At 43.3% G+C, this 24521-nt stretch overlaps 3 protein-coding genes across 4 annotated transcripts; 1 reads left to right on the top strand and 2 right to left on the bottom strand.

Moving 5' to 3' along the window:
- Window positions 1-2322: 2322 nt before the first annotated feature.
- On the bottom strand, window positions 2323-6760 carry LOC125550904. Of its 2 annotated transcripts, XM_048714022.1 has the most exons (12): window positions 6505-6759; window positions 6033-6081; window positions 5129-5281; window positions 4746-4879; window positions 4609-4678; window positions 4303-4393; window positions 4147-4216; window positions 3922-4017; window positions 3454-3553; window positions 3270-3356; window positions 2998-3074; window positions 2323-2700 (listed from the first exon to the last, which is right to left on the bottom strand). In XM_048714022.1, the coding sequence occupies exons 1-12, from the start codon at window positions 6691-6693 to the stop codon at window positions 2557-2559; spliced, it is 1260 nt and encodes a 419-aa protein (XP_048569979.1). In that variant the 5' UTR covers window positions 6694-6759; the 3' UTR covers window positions 2323-2556. The 2 variants fall into 2 exon arrangements, with proteins under 2 accessions (XP_048569979.1, XP_048569988.1); XM_048714031.1 differs by lacking the exon at window positions 3922-4017 and having other exon boundaries at window positions 6505-6760.
- A 2755-nt stretch (window positions 6761-9515) lies between these two features.
- Window positions 9516-10345, top strand: LOC125515833. The gene has a single exon (XM_048681359.1). The coding sequence runs from the start codon at window positions 9670-9672 to the stop codon at window positions 10033-10035; it is 366 nt and encodes a 121-aa protein (XP_048537316.1). The 5' UTR covers window positions 9516-9669; the 3' UTR covers window positions 10036-10345.
- A 2125-nt stretch (window positions 10346-12470) lies between these two features.
- LOC125550894 (DNA-directed RNA polymerase IV subunit 1-like) lies at window positions 12471-24293 on the bottom strand. Its single transcript, XM_048714012.1, is given in 20 exon segments — window positions 12471-13045; window positions 13542-13653; window positions 13766-13953; window positions 14318-14455; window positions 14543-14716; window positions 14843-15072; window positions 15364-15506; window positions 17039-17151; window positions 17245-17311; window positions 17399-17568; window positions 17659-19515; window positions 20365-20502; window positions 20915-20958; window positions 20961-21069; window positions 21829-22071; window positions 22147-22191; window positions 22675-22799; window positions 22879-22999; window positions 23062-23146; window positions 24093-24293. Coding segments are annotated over 19 exon segments (4275 nt in total). The 5' UTR covers window position 23146; window positions 24093-24293; the 3' UTR covers window positions 12471-12871.
- Window positions 24294-24521: the final 228 nt, after the last annotated feature.

Raw genomic sequence — 24521 nt, 5'->3', positions numbered from 1 at the left:
GAATTTGGCCCGTTTGGTTTCCTGCATTCATTGTGCGGCCCGCATCGCACGAAGCTTAAAGCACGTCCAGGCCTGGCCCAGGGGCAACACACGAATCGGCAGTAGCTCGCGAGCCTGGCCAGGGCGAGGCAGGGGAGGGCGACGCGCTTCTTCCCTCATGCGAGCAGGGGAGATGGCGCGAGCTCGCCCGCGTCGCCGAAAAATCGGCGGGAGGATTTCAGCTCACCTCCCGCCGCTCCACCCCCTATTTAGCCCCTCCCTCACCGCCCCAACTCCCGCCACCATTCTTCCTCCGTTCGCGCTTTCCCGCTGACGTGCATCGGCACCGACGAGCAGGTAAGCGGCGCATCTTCATCGGCCGGTTGTCCACGGCGTCGGAGCTCCTTCACTGGCCGGCGTTCATCTTCCACCACCGTCCCCCTCGTCCTCAAGCTGCAGCCATGGCCTCTAGGAGTTCAATCCCCCTTTCTCTCTGTTCCTTCTAGCTAGATCTGAGCTGCAGCTAGGGTTTGATCTAGATGCATGATTGATTAGTGGTCTGATATGTGAGCTGATATGGTTGGTTGCTATGATGCGGTTACAATTTCTGGTAGGGCTAGATGTTCAAGCATGTGGTAGGCTAGATTAGTAGTAGAGTTTGAATTTGAACCTTGTGCTTGTGTTGAATCATGCTCATATCTGTGATTTGTAGCTATTGGTGGTGACGTGCTTGCTATGATAGTGATGAACCATGTACATGTATGCTTAGTGTGATAGTGATGAAACATGTGCTTGCTATGATAGTGATGAACCATGTACATGTATGCTTAGTATGATAGTGATGAAACATGTGCTTGCTATGAGAGTGATGAACCATGTACATGTATGCTCCTGCTTTCATAGATTGTCCGGTATGTTGTGTGCTATGCTCACTGTCAATGCGTGCTACGATTGTAGGACATGACCACGCAGATGCAAGATCTTAGTCAGGCCCTTGTCGTGTCCGACAGCCAGTTTGCTCCATCGTTTGTCAAGGACTCGCAGCCTATGGCCCAGATGGCACCTGATTCAGAGGTGTTCGAGTCTGATTCCCTCTATGTGCCAGTAGTGCTCGTTGAGTCAACTACTGCTGCTGCTGCTGCCGCTGCACTCAAGCTAGCAGCAGCAAAGGCAAAGAAGGATAGTAGGTCGAACAACATGAAGTGGCAGCCGTTCATGTCCACGTTCGTGCTGAACAAGATGTGTGAGCTCATCTCTAGTGGAGTTAGGACTGACAAGGGCTTCAAGGAGGTGCACTTGAACACCGTTGCGAAGCAGGTGTTCGAGTTCTGTGGGCAAGAGATGTCTGCCACCCAGGTGTACAACCACCTGAGAAAGTGGAGAAGTCGATGGATCCAAGTGTCCAAGCTGAGAGACCTTAGCGGCGCCATTGCTGTGTTGTGGCGTTGGTGTGCTAGGTGTGATCATTGTGGGTAAGCTCACCAACTAGGGTATAAAGTAAGCACAATATGTACGCCGTATGCAACCAAACGCCGTGTTCATGTGCCGGTAGGGCCAATACAACCAATCAAACAAAGTGCACTTGCGTATTACCTAATGCAGAGACTAGGGATGCAGGCAACCAATCAAGTTGCATATAGCGTATTAGGGCCTGTTTTTGCTCAACCAGATTGGATGGAGAAGTGCATGTGATGCAGGAACTGTTTACAACGGCAACCAGACACGCCCTGAGTGTACGTGCCCGGCTGCTCGGTATATAGCTCTGTTTGAGAATCATTCACTTGTTTGTCCTCGACGCCATCTCCGGCGTGGATGATGTCCAACATCTTTCCATCATCTGTCAGCGTCGCCTCCGGTCAAGGCATACCGGCGAAGAGAGAGCGGGCTCCAGTTGATCCGCGTCTGACGCACGTGACCGGAGCCGACATCCGCGACCGGACAAGCTGTGGCGATGGCGACGCAGCAAAGTGGAGGGCGCGTTCAATCGACGGTCCATGGCACGAATGTGCCGGAAGTGGCTGGGGTCTGGTGTTGATGACCAAGCTGCATGGCAGCGTAGTATATAATCCTACACAGGGCGTTGATGACCAGGTATAGAATGACCGATGTTTTTTTTTGAACTTTGGCAACCTTTACTAAACGATGAGCATATCTACAAGTTAAGGAATAAGAATCAGGAGGTTTCTCTCGCCACAAATCCGAGGATTTCCTTGTGTAATTTGCTCAAGCTAGCGCGTGCACTTGCGCCATTGCTTTCCCGGTCACAATGCTCTATGGTTGCCCTGCCGAAGAGTCATAATCTGCCGGCAGCCATCTGTCACTACAGCCCCCGAAGCACCGTAATTTGATGGATCCAGAATAGCTTGGACAATTTCTTGTGAATCATATTCTACAGACAGGGTTGAGATACCTACCTCTTCCCCAAGACACAGCCCCTCGAGAACCGCGGCTGCTTCCATAGACGCTACATCGGTGGCATACTCCTTGAAAGAACAGGATGCAGCTATGAAAGATCTATTCGAACCACGCAGCAGCACCCCTGTTGATCGGGAAAGAGCACAGCGATGACATTTTTACTCATGTTTCCAGAGCTGAATAACCCTTCACAGGGCCTACTAAGGACAAGGCTTCCTGCAATGCCTCTAGGAGATATCCTGGATGATCCTCGATGCGTACGCGCCCAAGTTCTGATGGTATTTTGCGCAGAACTCTTCCAACAATCTGCAATTAGCAGAAAGAAATGTGAGTGACTGAGAAGATGATGAAGCAGGAAAAAAAATACATGCACACAACACGATGCTTGCCATGCTTTTCTTCTTCTTTGTCATTCTTTTTTCGGGAATTGGGTTCAGTTTACTACCCTATTGATCGCAAAGCACGGTAAATAGGAACAGAATAATCAGATTATAGAAGAAAGCATCACTTGAAAATCACGATGACAAGGTATTTCTGAAGATTTCATTATAATTCTTCCATGTAAAAAGGAGTTGATGCGGAATGATGAGTTCAAGCTCGAACCTTGCGAGCATAGCCACCATAAGCTATTCCTCCTATTAGAGCTTCCTGGGAACCAACCTTTTCAGTAGTTCTTGTCCCTGAATTTACAAAATGAAATAGTTTTTTCAGAAGGAATGTTTTCCCAGGACAGCAAAACATTTGTGAATCAAAGTAAATTCTATGTTTACGTTGCTTTATATAATTCAGCTACTGAACACTGTCATATACCAAGTGAGCACAAATTTCATAAGTATTCTGTGAGATAAGAATTGAACATAAGGGGAAAAAAATACCAGGTAAAGTCCTAGCCATGAAAAGACCAGCTTTCTTTAAGCAATCTACAGTGTATAAGTTGGTGCCACCAGCCAGCTGATAAAAGCCTTCCAGACCATAGTAACAGCAAAGACTTAGAAAATTTGAACAATAATATTCCCACAGATATTACTCAATATTATTACTAAGAATGAATGTGTTTACCAAGAGGCCTATCTTGTACTGAAGTCAGATCAACAGCAAAAGAAACAGTTTCCCTTGTTGCACCTCGACCGATGTCACCACTCATAGGACGACCATCTAACTACTCACATAAATCAAAGTAACTGAAATAAGCCCAAAGTAAAAGCATGGATATGCTTAGAGGATCAGCAGTAGCGTATACCATATGCACGGCGGAGTTCCTATCACATTAAGAGAATTGGACAGAATTTACAGAAAATATGGCTACATATATATAAATTAAGATAAAAGAACTACTCCGTTCCATATTAGTTGTCGCTGATTTAGTACAAAGGGAGTACATATTTATGGCTATCAGTTTACCAGTTTAAATAAAAACATAACCTAGAAAATACCAAAATTATTAATTAAGTTCATGAACAAAGCAATCTGAAAAAAATACGAGCAATGTGAAAGATGCAATTAGGAATTTTTTCTCTTGAGAACAACCTGCCAAAGATTATACCCTTCCAGATTAGACTGCATTATCGTGTATGTTGCATTCATGAAATCAATTGTTGATGCACCAGCATTAGGCAGGCTTACCTGAAATGTATGAACTTCCTTATTTGTTATACGAGTAACAGGGGGGGATTTTTAATATGAAAAAAAGGAACATGGTGGCACTTCTTAGCATCAGAACTAGCACACATGCAGATAGAGTGTGAGGCTTACTGCGACCAACTTCACATTATTGATTGACTCACCCAAGCTGTTCCAGAGCGTACTAAACATACCAATTCCCCTACAATAAAGGAAAAGTATTGTAACAACTGTGCTACATGACAGAGAAAAAGCAACGAAAGATACACCAAGGAACAGGAAACCCACTTTCCAGTGGTATGTATTTCTATTGCATCAACATCACTCCTTTTCAACAGTTCAGCTGTCGTGGCAGGATCTCGTACATAGGACATAGCACCTGAAATGATTTAAACCAAAGTTGGTAGCTTTAATAAGATACACAAAGACAAAGGTACAGGAATGATAAGGTTACCATAAATACATGCTGAGATTACATATGAATGTAAAGAAGGTTATCTGGAAAAAAAGATACAGCTCAATTTAATAGATCATGTAAACCATCCTGATGGCTGAAATAAAAACAAATGAAAGAACCCAAAACACAGTGCTCACTTATTCTGTCATAAGGGCAAACTGATAAGCATCTACCGCAGCCATAGCATCGTTCCATAATGACACCACCCTGCACGAGACATGAGATCATGGAGAGATAAAACAAAAGCATAAAAAGTAACCAAACCAATGGATACCTCAAGTTTATCACATATTGGATCGGACTGAGCATGTTCTCCAACCATGACCCTCTTTAGTGATATTGCATCAGCAGGACAAACTTTCTCACATGGCTTTGAGCAATTCGGTGGGCAATCTTCAGGATCAAATCCTATGGACAGAGAGGAGTTCATGGCTTCAGACATTTTTTTCAGCAGTTACAAAATCCTTCAGTTAAACAGACATGCGCCAGTCCTGCTAGTGAAAGCAGGAAACTGGGTACATATATTAGAGGTACAGTGGTAAAGTAATTTACAAATTCAAATAACCATAGTTAAATATAAATGTCAAAGAAGACAATCATTTTGAAGTAGCACATTTGCAAATTAAATTATAATAAAGATTACGTTATTTTGTTTACCAGCTTTGCGGAAATGAAGATCTCTGCAATCATCATTAACGCTAACCATCACCCAAGGCCTTTGAACTTCTGGTACAATTGAGGCTGCTACATCAATACCTTCATTCACCGCACTGACTACAGATGCATCTGCTGCACAATCAATGCAATCCACTGCATGCACAAAACTGAGCCATGACTTCTATGTATAAACCCTCGTACATTGATGAAATCATGCCAAATAAGCAAATATAACAATTTTTCGGTAATATAACAATTTTCCAAGAAGAACTTTAAGGTATTCTGTAAAATGCTTTCTGTGGCACATTCCATTTAATCGAGATGTGAACCTTTTTTTTTGAAACGTGAGAAATACCTGAATTTGTCCCCCTGCGGGGTCGAACTCTCTAATCGAGATGTGAACTACTTGGCTGAACTATCCATTAGATAACTTCCAAGCCTATTAAAACCCTCACACTTACAGAAGTCCCTCCATGAATATGAACTTTGCAATATGCATATGTACAGATTATCGCTGTAGTAACACAAAGTTCTAAGCCCTATACATTTCACTTAGTAATCAACAGACTGTAAGTACCCATCATTTCAAATAAGAGGAAAATTAAAATGAGTTAATGTGTGGCTGAATGCAAGAATGTATAGAACCTTCATGGAATTGCATGACTCTGTTATCTCGGTCACGCGCATTATTGTTTATAAGAAATACTAGCTTGTCTCTGGGTTCACTAATGATTTGATTTACGTTAACGTCTGATCAGAAAATGTCGAATTCCAGGTAATTCAGTTAACAGTTCTTTATTCACTATGTAAATATTTCATCAGTTGCTAAAAGTATTATTCCGCTGTTGGTACGAAATGGTAAACTTGCACCCGGAATTATTATTTTTCAATTAAATATGTATACCTCCAGCCAGCGTGTAGACAAGGGAGAGATTCCGGACATCGGCAGCATCCTACAAGGCACAGATAATGTTTGTGAACTACTCCCGGCCCCAAAGGTTTGGTAATTAACATATCAATTACATCGTCGCCAGTCGCCACCACTAGTTCCACTGTACTTCGGACTAAAAGATTAGTGTTCCAGAGCCACAGGAAGACATGAACAACATCCACGAGCTGAACTGCACAGGTTAAATTAACTAGGATTTCTATGTAATACTGCTAATAGAAAAACACTTCTCCTCCCTGTAACCAAAACCATCAATCTATCATCATGGGCAGCCCCTTCCTCTAAAGTATAATGAGCTCACTTAATTACGAGGCAACCCTCAGCCAACGGGGACTAAATAAGCAATAACACAACGTCGCAGCTCCGGCGGGAGAGTGCAGTGAAGGAACCAGGAGGCATTTTGCGACGGGGTTCCAGTATGCCGTACCTCGAAGCTGGCGCCGCAGATGAGCTTCACCCAGTCGCCGCGCCGGAGGGCCGCGACCTGCGGCGGGTTGTGGTGGCAGTCTTCGCCGGCGACGCGGATAGGCCGGGATGCGACGACGCGTGAGGCTGCGGCTCGGACGGCGGCGTGCGAGGCGAGGAGAGGCGGCGGCGGAAACGGCGCCACGGCCATAGCTTCAGGCGCGGTGGCGGAATGATATCTGCTTCCCCTGCTTCGCCATTGGGCCTTGAGCGAACGACTGGATTACCTGGACCCGTTCATCATGAGATCAACGGCCACGATCTGTTCTAGATGCCGAGAAACCTGGCAAGAGTACTGCAAGATACTGTCTGTTTTTCTCTTGGCTCTCTTACTGCTCTTCCCTTGGGGGAAAAATGCTCTTTGTTTCTTTCGTTGATTACAAACTTGAATTTTTGAGTCGAATACAAAGCTATTGGGTTATCAACGAAAAAAAAAACAATTTATGTTAGATACATTTATTTGAGGGACAAGTTTTTTCAGACGGATAGAGTATTATTGATTAATCTCATGGTCAAGCCAACATCAAACAGATTTTAAAAGCACATCGAGTCTCCATCTCTCAGAATATGGCACGAACCTGTAGTAAATTAAAGGAACAATTCATATACTTAGTTTCATCGACTTCTCCTCTGTGGATATAAGTGATTAAATGACTTCACCACCACCAATGCCTACATCTAATAAACGGTTATTTCATTCTTCTGGTGTGAACTAAAAGAAAGAGCTTATCGCCGGCTATAAGATGGAGTTATTACATCGATCCCTCCTCATAGACAGTAATTAGGATCACTTCCCGCAAAAAAAAGATCATGTCCCATAGAAGATATTTTGTGTTATGTACTTGTGTTTCTTTTTCGTTTGACTGTGTCTCATCAATATTGGAATCCATGTTTTTCTTTTCTTTTCATCTTCTCCTCTACCTCTAACCTATCGATTGCCTTCCGTCCCTTCTCTTTACACTACTCACGGCCAATGGCGAGCGACACGTCTAACAACATTTCATTGCTTGGTTGCCTACCACAAAGTGGTGAGTTAGTGGCCATGATTTAGTTTATTTTCTAGTAGATGATCTTTTAAATATTACTCAAGAAATATTATAATATAACTAATCACACACACCACCATAATAAAAAAAACTTTATGAACTCATTGAATCAAGGTAATGGAACAATGAGTTTTCAAGTTTTTTTTTCTTCTTTTTGGACAGCAGCAGAATTCTCAAGGTTGTAGGTTTATAGAGAGTTCTTTTTTTGGTGAAAAGGGTTTACGGAGAGCTACAGTTGGCTTTCCAGGATTAGTAGTTAATCCAATTAAGGGGGTGTTTGGTTCAGGGACTTTTTAGTCCCAGAGACTAGAAAAAGTCCCTAAAAAGTCTCTAGAAACAAAACAGGAAGGATTTTTTTTACACGGACTAGAAAAAAACTCTACTGGAGTCTTTTTTGATTAGTCTCTGGGATTAGAAAAAGTCATAGGACTTCTGAACCAAACACCCCCTAATATAACTATTGCTCATATAACTGTTATTATTACCAAGTACCATCGTACCAGCACACACTGAACTCCATTTTTTCACATCACAACATAATATATTGTTTATACATAGATAATTGACCTTGGTTATGTTGTATGTTTGACTTATCCATGTGCAGTCCGCTTAACCTTAATCAGATGCCTAACATTAACTATCAACCGACCGAACCTAGTCATCGATGCTCAGCTGCCGTCATACTTGAATGCATCAACACAATTAACTAGTAGACTATACTGCTCCATGATCTCTCTAGGAATCTTCCTAGAAAGTGCACAACGTACTGATCATGGCAATTAAGCACTAATTCTTATCCCGCAAATTGCGCTAACCCGTCAATTGATCGTCGGTCGATGTATCCACAGCTGGCACGATCAACACTTGTCAGTGGCACATTTGTAATAAACATATAAGGTGTTGATCCACGTCATGGCCTACCGATACATGTGCCGGCAGTGGCACAAGAAGCTCCATGTTGCCAGCGGATGACAGTTGTCGATATCGACACGTGTTAGCGGAACATTCTAATCGTCGCGCAGATCAAGATCAAGGGTGTCGTGCACGTTACCGTACCCAAGAATATATGTCAAAAGAGGAGAACATGTCAGGAAATCAGGCCCCCAAATCATGGAGATGGCATGCATGTGCAACGAATTTGATTAGTCCAATTAGTTAAATCGGCACTATGGTGCATACCATGATCAGCTCCCCGGAGGGGAACATGGTGGCACATTATCTCAACCAGTACTTAACTATAGTTAACATAGGGAGGAGGGAGATGTATTGCATGTAGTAGTATATATCGTGCTTAGCAAACTATGTATGTGTGCACATGACGCAGGAGACCTTTTCCTTGTGCTGCATGCACTTCTGCTGAGGTGGCAGGGAGGTAGAGTGGTGTGGTGCATGTGGGCCCTTGACACATCACACATGCATGCATGCATATGCATGGTAGTGGCGCCTTGAGGAGGATCATGCAATGGAGGGGGGGATACAGGGTGTTCTGATGAGGAGATCATAAAAGGAGTGCATGCATGGTTGGTTGGTGGTGTATGCATGAGAGGTGTCTGCCTGTGTTTGGATGGACGAGAAGATCAGAAATGTTTGTTGTTTAAGATATATCATGTGGTGGCATGTGGCCTTGAGTTAGGAGGAACATGCATGCATGCCCTCTCCTTCAAGCAATACCTCCCATGCATGCCAACATGCTGCCACCCCTACTCTCTCACTAGCATCACAGAAATAAAATAGTATATGAATATATGATCCACATAAATATACGTATATGATCTAGCTATGCTTGATGCATGTGCATGCTTAATCACAGGACACAACATGGGTTCTTTATGCTCTGACACCTAATTCCCCCACATAGCTCACCCCTTCCAACCTAGCAGCTCCAACGCGGCCTCTCCTCTCCTATATATATGGCACCCCTTTCGCCATGTTCCAACACATGCATACTCAGCCACCAGCTGCATTATCTCCCTCATCGACCCATCTCCTCTAGCCACTCTACGTACGCAGCGCACTTGCCTCTCTGTCTCCCTCCCTCTCACATCCCAAGCAGTAGCCGTCGCGAGCGATCGAGATCCGCCATGGTTGCACACGCCAGCATCTACTGCAGCGCCGCCACCGCCATGGCGACGACGGCGAGGAGCGGGCCGGCATACTCCGCCGTGGCTCCTAAGTCGTCGCCGAGGAATACCAAGAGAAGGAGCGGCAGGAAGACGACGAGGACAACGGCCGGGCGGCGGCGCTGCGTGGAGGCCATCAGGAGGAAGATGGAAGCGCTGAGGCGGCTCGTCCCTAGCGGCGGCGATCACCGCAGCGACGACATGGCGGAGGACGACGGCGTGGACGAGCTCCTGTTCCGCGCCGCCGACTACATCGTGCGGCTGCAGGTGCAGGTGAAGGCGATGCAGCTCATGGTCGACGTGCTGGAGCACACCAAAGACTCTTGATTATTTATCCATTTCTACTATATAGGTCGTGTCGAGCAGAACAGATACATGTACACGCATACCAGTATAGGTACCCGCGTACGTATACAAATTGTGTATTTTTTTCGATTTTGGGGGTCATTTCTTTCTTTCTTTCTCTTTCGGCGTTTTGGAGAAGTATGAAATACGTAGGGGTTAATTATACGGGTGGGAATGGTTATTGGTTTATTCGTTAATTGTTGTGAACTTGCGTGAGTGCGTACTACTTACGTGATGATGTAAATATGTATACATGACTTTGATATATGTATACATACATATATACATCCGGTATATGATGCTACAATGGAAATTTTGGTTGCTAGTATTTGTTTACGAATCACTATGACAGGACAATTATTCACTCTTATGTGATGTTTGTTTCGAAATAAATGTTTATTTTGGCGGGTTTGCTATTTCTCAGTTACCTGAGAATAGAAATCGGGTTAGTCAGAGAACCAACTAGTGGTTTGATGGTTAAGAGGGCGGTTGTACCCCTAACCTCCCATGGTTCGAACCCCATGGTTGAGGTTTTGGTGTCTCATTTATTCTTTCAATAGGAGGTGACTTTCTATCAATGGTGATACCAATGCGACGTGGCTAGCCACTGACGCACACGAGGGGGTGGATGTGCTTTTCGTTTTGTCCGACTCTCGGATTGAACAACAACAAAGCTCGACACGAGGATGCCATCAAGGGCTTATCGAGACCTCGCCGAAGACGGGGACAACGCGGATCGCCGCCGGAGGAAGAGGGTAGATTGGAGGAGGAAGATATGGTGATGGCTGCTAGATTTCAATCCAATATTAGGAAAAACTTTTTCCCAAGGCAGTTGTTCCCTAGGTGCTTCCTTATTTTAGAATTTATTTTTCAGGAGCATGCAAACTGTGTGCCTTAGCTTTAGAGAGGATAGATGTAAAATACAAGAATTATAGACAAACTCCCATCACACCTCAGTGAGAAGTAAACTCCCCTCCAGCTTGAACGCGCACATTACAACCACAACACACAAGATCATATCCTAAACTGGCCATTAAAGCCGCATCTCAACCAACACCGGCCATCTCCAAAGAGCAACAACTTCAAAGAACTATCCTTGCCGACGCACCAGCCACCCCTTGAAAGGCCTAAAAGAGTCGGTAGTGTGTGGTGGGACTTAGACAACTACGAGAAAGTCATCATCTTGGACTCACCCGTACATAGCTAGCGCCCCTAGACCCTTGAGAACGGTCCATAACAGCAGCGCGCACCATAGGAACGCAACTTAGAACCTCCAAGCCATGTCTCCAAATACGATGCTCCAAACAGAGGGATGGCGTCGAGGGTGCCGCCATCGTCATTCTGGATCCGAACATAAGCTTTCACCTGGAGAAAACAAACCAAGTGAGAGAGAGCGAGATGCCGACACACCACAATGAAGCCTCCAAGAAGGGGGAACGACACCCACGGGCGTCATCGCTGTTGGCACCAACGTAGATGGGCAAGACTTTCATCCGCATGGACCCGCCCTTGCATCCCTGCCCATGTTGGTTCACTCCGTTGCCAGTACATCACCTCGTCCTTGAAGCCGTGTCATCACACTCGACCAACACCACCGCCAGAACGGCTGGCACCACCACGCCGGGCTAACATTGTTGCTGCTAGCACCACCGCGGTGCCCAGTAGCCACTGCGACTCGGCATCATCATGCCTACCGGTAACCACAGACCAACCCCACAAGCCCACCTAGATCTAGAACGTGTGACCTAGAGCCCCTGGCGGCCGCGGCAGCACCACTAGATGGAGCCTGCCCCACCGCCACCGAGCAGGGCCGCCATCGGCTTCATCGTGCTTCGCCGCAAAGAAATCCGCCGCCGCCGGGGGAGAGCCGCATCCAGGAGATGGCCCGTTGCCATCGGCATTGCTCGGGCCTCTCCTGACAATGTTCCTCCACGGCAACAAGGGAGAAGGGGCCGGAGGGAGGGAAGCTAGGGTCCCCCGTGTCACCTCAGAGAGGGACAGGAAGTTCAACTTGAGAACTTCTCGATGAATGGCCTTTATTATTTTAGCATTTTAATTGTGTTCCGGAAAACGAGTTTTGCATCTCTAATTAGTTAGCTGCCCTTCATTCCTCCTTCCCCTGCTGTGGCCTTCACAAGTGGCTCCCCTTGCGCGCTCCTCATGGAACCCCGCCTCCCCCTTTGCTCCCAAGGGCAGGCAGCATTGCCGATCGTACTAGCTCATTCTCGTCGCCTCCCTAGAAGTTGTCCTTGCCCTTGCGCCGCGCTGGCCTTCTCCCCTTTGCCCAGCATTAATCATCACTCATCTCTCCTTGTAACAAACGTCATGGAGAAAAACCTCACCGTAAAAACCACGGGAGCCAAGATTTAGCTGCACCAAGAAACCTCACCGTCACCTCTTAACAAGTGCCGGAACCATGGCAGCAAAATTTCTGAAAGGTGGATAAAATGAGCACCCAGAAATTTGGGCCAAAATTTCTACATACAAACAGGGTTCACGACGGAGTTTCCTTCCAACATATCCAGATGCTAATGCCAAAGAGAAGAAGGGTTGTACAACAAAAGAATGGCATCGCCCTACAAGACAACATGTTCATTTCCTACCAGAAGGGTGGCGAAGAAGCACGGCATCTTCGCCAATCAGCAGTTCACTCTTCTCTAGGATAACTGACCATCGTCCACTTCTGTTCGACAGCTCCTTGTCGACAAAACATCAGATGCTCTCTACCTACTGTTCAACAGCTCCTTGTCGACAAAACATCAGATGCTCTCTACCTATGGTCTGAACTGAACTAGATGAAACGGCAACAGTGCTAACATTATGACGAAACTGCTCTGTTCCGTAGTATCCTCTCTACATAACGTCCGAGCTCAGGCGAGATAGAATCCGCGGCACCCTGGACACATTTCTTGTAAGAAAAGTCTTCAGTTGTGCCGTCATCCCGTACCATAATGAAGCACCTTGTTCCTGGGTGACTAGGATGATGTCCAATCTGCGAGGAGCACACACCACATCATCTCAGGGTAACAATATGCTAGAATTCAAGAGTAACCATAATGCACTGCAAAATAGTTGGCTACGATATTTACAACAAGCATAGGTACCAAAACAGGGATGTAACACAATAGATACCGTCAGATTGAACAATATGAACAGAGGGAAAAGATTGTTGTTCATGCAACCTTGGGAACACAACAATGCTACGAAAGCTGGTAAGGGTAGCAACCTTGAGATGGAATTAAATGAACACAATCCTTTTTCACATTAAGTGGACAGCTCATTAGCACATTCGCATGTTAGCACCGAGAATATTAGCACATATACCAAATGAAAAACAGATGCAGACAAAGATGTAAGAAAATCAATCCTATTATTTTGGGAAACAATAGAATTCCTATTAATACATTCATCTATAGTTAGCTACATTCATAACAGTAGAATTGTAGAATGACGAAGCTATGAGGAAAACAGAAACACATTTATATTACCTTTATATCTTCTATTCCAGCACCAATCTTTTCACGCCCTCTGGGATGAAATCTCAGGGCCTCGATTACACGTGATTTATCTAGCTCCCCAACACATTCATTTAATTGGTACCTTCATGCAAGTAAAACATGGTATCATATAGGAGGGTAATCAAGATAAAACTTCAAATGGGATAAAACTACTATGCACAATACAATTCCATGGATAGTGATGGGGGCATTACTCTCGTAGCATGTTCTGCAAGCAAGTGCGCATATCAATAATGCTGTCCCATATACCAACTGCAGCAACAAGAAAATCTTGCTCCACAGATATGGTGCTACCATTCAAGAAAGCTTCGCCCGGCGCTTGCCGAACTTCAGGGCTATTTAGGAAGTCATAGATGTTCTCATTTGGTATGGGTGCATGCGCCTGCAGAAAAAGTTAAATGTTAGCATCGAATTAAACATATGTATATGCATCGAGTACAGTAAGGAGAAAGCGTATTTTTATCCATTTATCACTTGGCCAAGATTAAATCACTGGTTACAAAATAATCCCAACATCACGAGACAGGCAGTTCAAGCATCCCACAGCCTGATCACAGACAGGTATCTGGGAAAATATATCTGGCACTATGCTCACAAAAACTAAATGCATGAATCTATAGCAGTGGAGTAGAGGGCAGTTGTATATGAAGGCCTCAATTTGCTTTTACTTTTTTCATTTTTGGGAGTACAATGAAATGCCCCTAAAAAAGCATGCGCCTAAATTTGACAGTAGTTACAATACTCACCTTCCCAGAATAAATAATCTTGAAAGGACCCGATGTCCCAGTAGAAGGCTCCTTGCCCCAGGCCATTGCATCTACAGTACCACAGAGATTGTCCACTGAAGACTGCTTTGCAGCATTTATAAAAGTATGTGCAGGCCTCTGCAGAACATGACATCAAATAAGAATTTGTTCACCGAACTTTAAAAAGGAAAATCTTGTAGTAAAGAAGAAGCCTAAATTACTCACAGAAAAACAAGCTTCAGAAAATGGAGATGAGATTGATAATCGAGTCCGTTGTTGCTTCAAACCTTGACTGCTTAGTCCATGGAACTGCCCACTTACAGACAGGCAATTTGCCACGACCAGCAAGTGTTCGCGGCGAATATTCCTTCCAATATCATCAGTTTTTGATCTTAAAGACTGCACAAGGAATGAGGAAACATCAAATGCTATAGAAGAAATTATCATTGGCAATCAGGCTTCAAAACAATTTGACCCAAATATTTAGAGAAGTGAAAATCAAAACAAAGAGAAGAAAATATATACTTCAACAAAGTATTTCCACGCTGAGTCTATGCCATATGAGCAGAAAATATCATATACGCTCCCTGGCCGGCTCCGCTCCCAGTCAATCAACTCCATAATTGCTATGCAAGACTTTTGTAGAGTAGCCCAAAACTTAACACTCTTGCAATGCTCCTCAGACATAACAACTTTCACAACAAGTTCACTGTCCTCTTGACACTGGATCTCAACTTTCTTAAATTCCAAAAATCCTGCAAAGGAAAACAAGTATTGTGCATCAAATATAATCCGCATGTTCTGTACTGAAGGAATCAAGTTAGCATGTGGTATTTGAAACATAGAAGTCACATAACGGGTCCTCAAATTTATGAGAACATCAGAAGACTGAATCATACAAGTTGCAGCGAAAACAACTTTACCTTTGTACCATGAAACTTAGAAAAATAAAATTATATGTTCTACAACTCGATCTAGTAAAGTAAGGAGTTCCTTAGCACAAATATAGAAAACATGTTTCGGAAAATCTATCGAACCATAATTACCTTTCACTAGTAAGGCCAGGAGGTTTGGAATCACCCTTTTCTTGATAGTGTCCAATTGAGACATAGAGTTTGAATCATCCTGTGTTACCACAGTGATGCAACAAGTCTGCCTGTTACCGCACTCATTGTCAGCAGAACATTTGCTGCAGGGTAGAAGTATTACATGTCAAAATATATATTGCAGAAGCTCAAAGAGAAAAAGTAAAGTAGGCATTCGCATAATGCATAACATGCATAAGCACTTCATAGCCTACAATTCACCTCACATCTAATGCCTGACATGTTTGTTGAAATATTGATGTGTATATATCACTTAGGCAGGCAATGCAATAGTTGGATTTAACTACAATGTAAATTTTTAGATAAAAACTGTTTAGTAGTATTAGTATTAGTCTATGTGTCTGTATTAGTCTAGATTTCCTTCCTTGTATTTCAAGTCTCTTGTACTATATAGTTGCTCCTCTAATACAAAATATCTACTCCTTCCGTATCAAAATATAAGACGTTTTTGTAGGCTAGTTTAGTCTACAAAAAAGTCTTATATTTTGGTACAGAGGTAGTATTTTGTTGTGGTAATTTTAACTATATCAAGATGTCAAATTCTCCAAAATAAGAATGATAACTCATTTATTGTTGCTGGTTTGGTCTAACATTGATGTGAGGTAATCCATCAATGGATAACAGCATTGTATCTTGAATAGTTCAATTGCTACCATGAACAGCTATTGTTTTCCTTAACGAAATGACGCAAACTAGGTGTTCCAGAAAAGACCAATACTATATGATGAATAGATTAAAATCTAGTATTTGGAGAGAAAAAAGGTTGCTAGGTTGACACTGTCGTGTGGGTTGGTCACCCAAATGCTAGGTACGGACGGCCCTAGCTGGCTCCAACTAAGGGATATAATTGTGTTATCTTTAAGTTTGGGAATAGTATTATTAACTAGGAATTAGTAATCAACTAAGGAGAAGATATCCCTTAAGTCAAGCCTTACACCAACTAGGGAAAAGATGTTCAGTTTGTTGCCTAGCTTGGGTTGTTACTTGACCCCTTGAGACCTTGAGATGAATGATCAAGCAAGAAGAATTACGACCTATCTGTCGCTACCTCATCCTCGCAATCCCTAATCTAATCCCTCTCCCAAACAGCCGCCTGACCATCTTCCCAGCGGTATTTACCCTTCATGACATCATTTCGACAAAGAAATGAAGCACACACTATAAACTGATGCTTCTGAAATACAATTACTTTGTAGCATACACACCAAAATGTTTATCCCCTGATTGGTAAACATCAGCAGAATCTAACTTATATGTTGCCATGAATGTTAGTGATAATTACCACGCCTCCTGGGAAGTCCACTGATTGGGCGCTAAGATCCTGTAATTATCACCTCCTAGGAGGCATGTACTCTCCCCCATCTTTTCAGTGAAATGAAACGCAAAGATTCCTTTGCGTTTTCTCGAAAAATTACCACGCTGAGAGCGAGGGCAGAAAGGAGAGTTGAGTATATTAACAGGGCATATACTGTATCTTCATTTTCACGCTAGCGAGAACATGGAAGCAGTTGGCACACCAAATTAGTGGTTAGACAAAAAGAAACAGAGAGACATATAAATACTAATTTTAACTCGAACATTTTTTTCATGGGAACCAAATAGTTTCTGAACTTACCCCTTTGAAATATAAACTTTAGGGAAGTTTAACTTGTCTCTTTTGGCATTGTATTGTTCTGTAAGCTCTTCCACAACAAGTGTTAGTCCCAATCTTTTTTTCGTCATCATTTCCTGCATGTACGTACAAGTTTAAATATTTATTTAAGACATCAGCTTAATGACCCTTATAAAATAGGAAGTGTGGTTACTTCGAAAGAATAAGACCTGGCTTAGATGAAAATGAGTAATCCATGCGCTTCCTTTTGTTGACTCTATACCACATCCCCCATATCTGCAAAACAAAATGCAAAAAATATTAATTAATTAAAAAGTACTTCAACGTGAAGTGATAGGAAAAAGATGATTCAAATGTACTGACAGGATCATGACGGTGTCAACCAAATCAGAGAAGTTCACTGGCTCGAGATGATCCTTAACTTCTAGCGATGCATACTCCAAACCATATCTATATTTTTTTAGATTCTTTGACAGGAAAAGCAAACCAACATGATCCATAGAAGTACCACCCTTCTGGCACTTCAATACATCCTGAAATTAATGTTAAAGTAGTATCAGAAGAAAGAAAAGAGACATCACAATAATCATTGGCCGTGAAACAATATAGTAAAAGAGCATAACCTGCAAATTCATGAGAGGAGATTCCTCCAAGCTGTTCACTGGGTGATCCAAAGCTCCATATGCAGCTTCTGAAATGGAACAAGCAGCCCATGAACCAACAGGGGCACCAAGTTCACCTTCCACATTGCGATCACTGCACATGTCTTCAGCAGTATCATAAGTGAACTGCATTATCTGCTGCCCGTAAGAACTTCTAACAGTCCCATCATAAGCAACATATAAATCCCTCAGGTGATACATTAGTTTTCTTGTTAAAGTCCCGGGAACATCTGCATTCTCACTGAAGAAGTTTGCCCTGCCAGATATCGAATGAAGAAGACACTCCAATGGATTTAAACCACCAGCAAAGGAATTCCTGATCACAGCATACAAGTTTTGGCCTCCCAAGCATTCACCCGTGCCCTCAGATTTATGCCTATTCCAGCTGGCACATGAGAGTTCCGATGGAATTCTAAAGGGGAATCTGCTTGCTGGAAGTTGAAGACCGACGCATGCAGTTTGTTGCACAAACTTCAACATGCTACCCTTACTTCCTGCATTAGTCATCATCATCATTGAATTATTTTTGGCTGTGTGCTGTTGAACCATCTTCTGAAGATCACTGAATACACTCTTAAACGCCATGATTGAAGATTTTATAATTGGCAGATTGCTCTGAATGAAATTGGACTGTTCATAAGATTGTGATAAATCAGCACAGTCGTCATAACATTTCAGAATCGATATGGAATCTGGACTTAGCAATATCTGTTTAATACGAAAAGCCTCTTCAGCATCATCCAATGCCAGATTAACTCCATCAGCTAGTTTTCTCCTCGAGTCATGGTCTGGGAACAGATAGATATCCGAAAGACTGACACTTAAACCTCTCATGGTTAAAAACTCACATAGTACATCCTGAGCAGAAGAGAGTAACTCAAGAGCCTTGTCGCCATATTGTTTGAACATGACGGAAAAAAGGCCAGATATGCTATTCTGCAGCCAAAAAGATTCAGATGGGCAGGCAAGAACTTCACCGTCTATGATGTGTACCTTAGGCTCAATGCTGAAACTCATATCAGACGGAAGCAGCATGCTGAACAACTGCTTACCGGTCCACAGTGGACCATGAGAGTGTATAGATTTCATTATTGCTGGCCCTGGTGTCGGCGAGAGTGGATGGCATAATAACATTTGAAATTGCTGAACTTCAGTTTTCTTTAGTAAAACCTCTGAGCTTGTTAACAGATATGCTGCAGCTAGAGAGTCATGTGTTAATGACACCAAACTTCGCCCATCTTGCGCGTTCAATAGTTGGTGGCTCAAACTAACTAGCTCCTCAAGCTCAACTCTTGACTGTATGGACTGTGGGACATATCCATGCAAACAGTCCCCATCAAAATCTCCCGCGAGTGGTGCACAACAGAGTGGGTTGATTGAAAGTACCGACTGAACTGGGAGTAATTTTGCAGAGAGTCCAATAACGGAGTGTTGATGTATTGACGGTGGCCTATTGATAAGAATAAGGTCACCATCCTGCAACAGCCTGTGCACAGTGTCACCAATTACCAGCTGATTTGGCTTCCGAACAATAATTGTCTTTCCACTGCGCTTAATGACTAGTTTTTCATTGGCAAGAAGGTAACAGTTGCACTTCGAATTTATGCTGTCAAAGTTGTAGGAGTTCACATGCTCAGAAACTAACAAGTTCGAAGCTAAATCCACAGGGATGCCAATTTCATGCAATCTAATCTTCGGATCACCGACCATAGTACCCCGAAAAGCATTATCGGACCGTTTGCTGAGAATGGCATCCTTCAACCATTTCATTCCATGTGTGTCTGTTGATGACTCCTTATCTGTCTTTTTAGAGTGTAACTGCAAATAAATAAAAATGTTATCAAGCAAGTGAAAGCATATGACATAAGCAATAATCACAATGCCACCTCAAACTACATATTGGTAATTCTTTGTTTTGAATAATAACAAAAACAAACAGCTTTTCTTTCACTGAACCCGATACTCATCCTTCGAAATTAACCGAATTAAACTTGGAGGGGACTAGATGAAACAGCTATGTTTTGTCGGTTGTGTTTAATCTGTTTACAGAGGGCAACATATCAAGGTGGAAGATTGGTGTATGCGCTATTCTCCACTACAATCAGGTAAAGTGCCAGAACAATTTGAATATCATATGGTGCAAGTCAACTACTGAGTGCATGTTTGGAGATGGAAAGCAATTAATGGAAAAGGGATGGACAAAAATGGGAACCAGATATAATACTGTCAAATGCATAACTCCATATGTGTGAGTGGGAACAAAATAAACAAGAGCTGCTTCAAATAAAATACACCTAATCTAACCATATTAAAAGGACTGTTATGATGCTTTTTAAGAGCCGCATCAAAATAAGCTAACATGTCCTTTTACTGGATTACGACAGAGAAGTGTTGCGCGCACAAGTGTGTGTGGGGTTGAGGTTATGAAGTACAGACTTTGGTTTAATTTTTTTTTGTTGAGTATCTACAGATCTGACAATACAACAGGAGAACTTGACCGGAAAACTGCAAGGGAGGCTCTGACAGTGTATAATTTTAGTAAAACTGACAAAAATAGGGAAATTCAAATCTGGATAATGTGGATCATGCTATGCGGATATTGCAATAGAAAGACATATAATCATGCAACATCGATACTGCAATAAAACAAGATATCAGCTCCCTTGCCTTTGACAATTTGAGGCACTCCACAACTCGGCTTGTGACAAGTGAACTTGCAAGAACACTGAACTGTGGATGCTGACGCAAGTCATCAAGTTTCCTACCGACATCAACCGTCCTCTTGTAAGCTTTTGTCAGGTCATCCTAAGTCCAAACATGGAATGAAAAAACATATAAGTCCATAATTACGACACCAACACAGCCCAGAAAATGCACCAAGTATGTGCATCAGACCACAATAAAACAAGCATGCTCAACAAACCTATAAGGAAACCAGAGAGAATACTGCCTTGCTTTGGCAACAGAATTGTGTAAGAGTATATTAGACAGAGTAATGATGAATCATTTAATTAGATGTAGGAAGACTAGCCTAGGTTCTCTCGTTGATTACATGATTTATTGTTGACTCACTATCAGATGTAAGTCCTTACACCATACAGAGGATTTGGTTGCATTTAACAAAAGCATTTAAGGGGAAAATTGTTAGAAAACGTTGAAGGGATGATACAGAAAATAATCTTTGGTATGAAGTTCACCAGAGAGGTCTAGCACTTACATAAGCTAGGCGAGGGCCATCTGAAAACCCATAGGGCAACTCCGCACGCGATGGAAGTTAGGAGTGACCGGCAAACACGACAGGAAAATTAGCTCCGGCCTTGAAGCAAACCGGCTAAATAGCTCAGGATCAAGTTGTTTCAATATGTGAGAGGCCTGCAAATACGATAAAGGAAATAAGGTTGTAACCATAAGAAATATTTTAAAATTATATGGTCGGTTGCTTGCCATTTACTTTTGAAAGAAATGCGCTGTAGCATAGCAATACCAGTGCAGTGGCCTACAAGAATATGCATACCACCTTTCAAAAGAAGCTTTGAGAAAATAGCATTGGCCCAGTTTCCCTTATCACTTAATTATATTTTTCATCCACACATCGTCCACTGAACAAAACTAGAGGTGCATTATAATTTCACTGAAAAGTGGATGAGTCAATTTACACCCTATGAGGACATTCTGCATCCACTTTTATGCAGAGAGTTGGTAACGCATCATCGTGGACCAAGTGTATTGCCTTAATGTTCATGCAAAACTATTTTGCCAGATAATAATAATGATATATCATATTTCTGGATCACATAGTGTTTGTTGTGTTTTGTTTTCTGCATGTTATAAAATATTCAAAACAACACAAGCAACCCAAAATCCCCTTTAAATTGTCTTATAATTCCATACACTTGACGCTTTGAGAAAAATATGGCAGGGACAAAGTTGATGAATTGTCAGCCAATAATATAGAACATTTTTCTCAAAAGAAGAAACAGGAAACGATGCTGCAGCAAAACCAAATCTGCTCTGCAAGCCAACACAGAACAGACTAATGTTACTGAATAGCAAATACTCTGCGACAATTAATATGGATCGGAGGGAGTACTAAAGCTGTGACAATTAATATGGATCGGAGGGAGTACTTACTTGGTATGGAGACAGTAATATCTTGGTCATATTTGATTGAGGGGGGTGGTGATGAGGTACGAAATCCCAATAGTCCAGGGGAAGAACTTCAGCTGAATCAGTCACTCTGTCAGCAACTTCTGCAGTAAGCGAAATTTTGTCCATAACGCTAGGATCCCGTTGAAGTTTAGCCTTGGACAGTGTCATTCTTGGGCTTGTCAGTGTCTTAAAGATTACATCGGGGTATTGTTTAGTGCCATCCTTCTGTTCAGCAAAAAAGGGTCAAGGTTTAATATGATAGGGCAGAATTACAGGCCCAAACGTTGAACATGCACTTACTGAGCAATACTTGCAAGTTGCTTGACTTGTTGCCCCATCCGACCTCTTCGACAACAAAAATCAACATGTTAGAGGAATAAATATGAACCAACCCGGTATACCAAAAACGAGATATGCTTCTGCATGCATAGTTTCTATATTATGTATTGCAATGCCTACATATCTTCTGATGTGCTTTTGAAATGTAAATATCTTGTCTCACAAATTCCAAATGTTCAAACAAATAAAATGTTAGTAATCAGTATAAAGCTTAGTTTCCACATTGCAGAAGTTTGTTTAAAGATACGTTAGGCATGGGAAAAGATGCACTAGCTATGACAGCAGTACCGATATTTGTTTTATGGACTTTTATTTTGTATGCAGGACTTAGCACCATGACATTAGTTCAGCAGATCAACAATGAGAGTTTTTTAACAAGGACCTTATTGTCCAGAGGCGCTATGACCCATAAGGTATGATACCCTTAAAATATTAAAGAGAATAAATTGGTAAATCAGGATGAAGTAGGTTAATCTGGCTATTACAAACCTTTGAATCTCTGTTCTGCTTTGGAGTGTGGCAGCCAGGACATATCTGATTCAGTAACTGAACAACTTCCTCGAATAGATGCGGGTTGAACACAGTTGCTGGCAGCTTAATCACGCCAGAATGACCTAAAATTTGGACACATCAATTTATTTTGGATTAGGAACAACCACATAAATTTGATGCTGAATGCTTAATATTACTCACCATCACATTCACGCACACTCTGCGCTCCGCAAGTCTCACACTGTGGTGCCCCATTTGGTAGTCCCAACTTGGCACTACTGACATCAGATGGTTCTACAATGCTCACGCTGCTTGACTTTTCCTGGAAATGCACATCAGCTTTAAGTATATTCCTCTTTTCGGGGGCAAAAAGCAAAAGCTTACCATCTCTGTATTGGTCATGAGATAGAATGTGATGCCTTTCAGCTCCCCGGTTGGCATTCCCATTTCAGCATTTGGCTCCTCCATCCTGCAGAACGAACACATAGAAAATGTCATGTACTGACAGAAGTAGATGATGACACACGAAAAGGAACAGAATCTAATCTAAATCATTGATACAGGAAGAAATAGTTTGATGGAACAGCAAACTGCTACAGGCATTGCTACGGAAACAGGAATCGCATCTCAATCCCAGGCACTCGTATCAAATCGGACAGTTGATAGCAAAACCGGAGCAAACGGGCCATCGGCACGAACTGACAACCAGTACCAATTTACAGGAGAAACGTGAATGAGTACGAGAATGTGGTCAGATTGGACACTGGAATTCCTACGGAATTTGGACACAGGAAACGAATTAACAGGAATTTGACAGCACGGTTCGGTTGATCCGAAGAGGGTTTATAGGAAAATAAATACAGGATCGAAGTCCAAGCCAGAAAACAAAATAGCCTACGAAAAATCCTCCACGGAGAGGCAGAGCCGGGGCGCCTCACCTGCGAAGGACGGAACCAACCCGCCCCTAGTCGAATCCCAGGAGCGGCAGAGGGTGCCGACGCCGCCGGCGCAGCAATCTGCGTGCGAGGGAGAGCGAAGGGGGAGGGCGGCACGGAGACGAAGAGGAGGAGGGCGGCACGGAGAACGGTAAACTAAAGAGAATCTCTCTCTGAATCCTAACCGGTTCAGAGTCGGACGAACACCTGCGGAAAGGTAAGGAAGAATATTTCTAGCCGTCTCGGGGTTCGGGCGCCGCGCTCCACCTACCTGGGGGTTTGGGCATTTGCGGGCGGGCGGGCCACCAGAGCCGGGGTTTTCTGGGCAGTCCACCGGGAGAAGCGGCCTGATTCCCTGACGTCACTGCGCCTTCTTCCTCGGTCCAAATGGCAGACGGGGGATCAAAGAAGACTGAGAGAGAGAGAGAGAGAGAGGAGTCGGACAGCGGGCGCTGCAGAGGTCAGTCAGGAGGATATTACCCGAACACGAACCTGGAGCGGAGCGCTGCACGCGGCGGCGGCCGACGGGAGGGGCGGCGGCGTCCGTCCGGCTCCGGCCGGCTGACCGCGGTCGCCGACGGGAGAGGCGGCGGCGGGCGCCCGCGCGGGCTCGTTCGAGCGAGGGAGTCTGGGAGAGGAGGCGCACGGCCTGGCCTCGTGCTGGCTTTTTCTTTTCTGAGATTTGGATTTGATGAATTGGACCAGGGTCCAGGGGTGTGTGTATTATATACTCTTGTAGCGGCCCTTTTTAAGGGAAACATTTATCAGCCGCCATAAAGCTTTTATAAAACTAGTGGAATTTGATAAATAAATAAAATAAACACCACCTTATATTATACTACAACCCGTAGTAATTTTTTTTTTGAAAAACGTAGTGAACTGATTCTGACAAATAGTATAGCACATTGC

This window comes from Triticum urartu, chromosome 1, assembly GCF_003073215.2.
Source record: "Triticum urartu cultivar G1812 chromosome 1, Tu2.1, whole genome shotgun sequence".
Classification (NCBI taxonomy): Eukaryota; Viridiplantae; Streptophyta; class Magnoliopsida; order Poales; family Poaceae; genus Triticum; species Triticum urartu.
Note: the sequence above shows the minus strand (reverse complement) of the source record. Positions and strands in the feature narration are given on the sequence as shown.

Coding starts and splice junctions, on each gene's coding strand:
- LOC125550904 (XM_048714022.1), bottom strand. CDS start 6,693: ATGGCCGTGGCGCCGTTTCCGCCGCCGCCTCTCCTCGCCTCGCACGCC. Junction 6,082..6,504: donor TCTGCGGCGCCAGCTTCGAG/GTACGGCATACT, acceptor TGTGCCTTGTAG/GATGCTGCCGATGTCCGGAA. Junction 3,357..3,453: donor AGTACAAGATAGGCCTCTTG/GTAAACACATTC, acceptor ATGGTCTGGAAG/GCTTTTATCAGCTGGCTGGT.
- LOC125515833 (XM_048681359.1), top strand. CDS start 9,670: ATGGTTGCACACGCCAGCATCTACTGCAGCGCCGCCACCGCCATGGCG.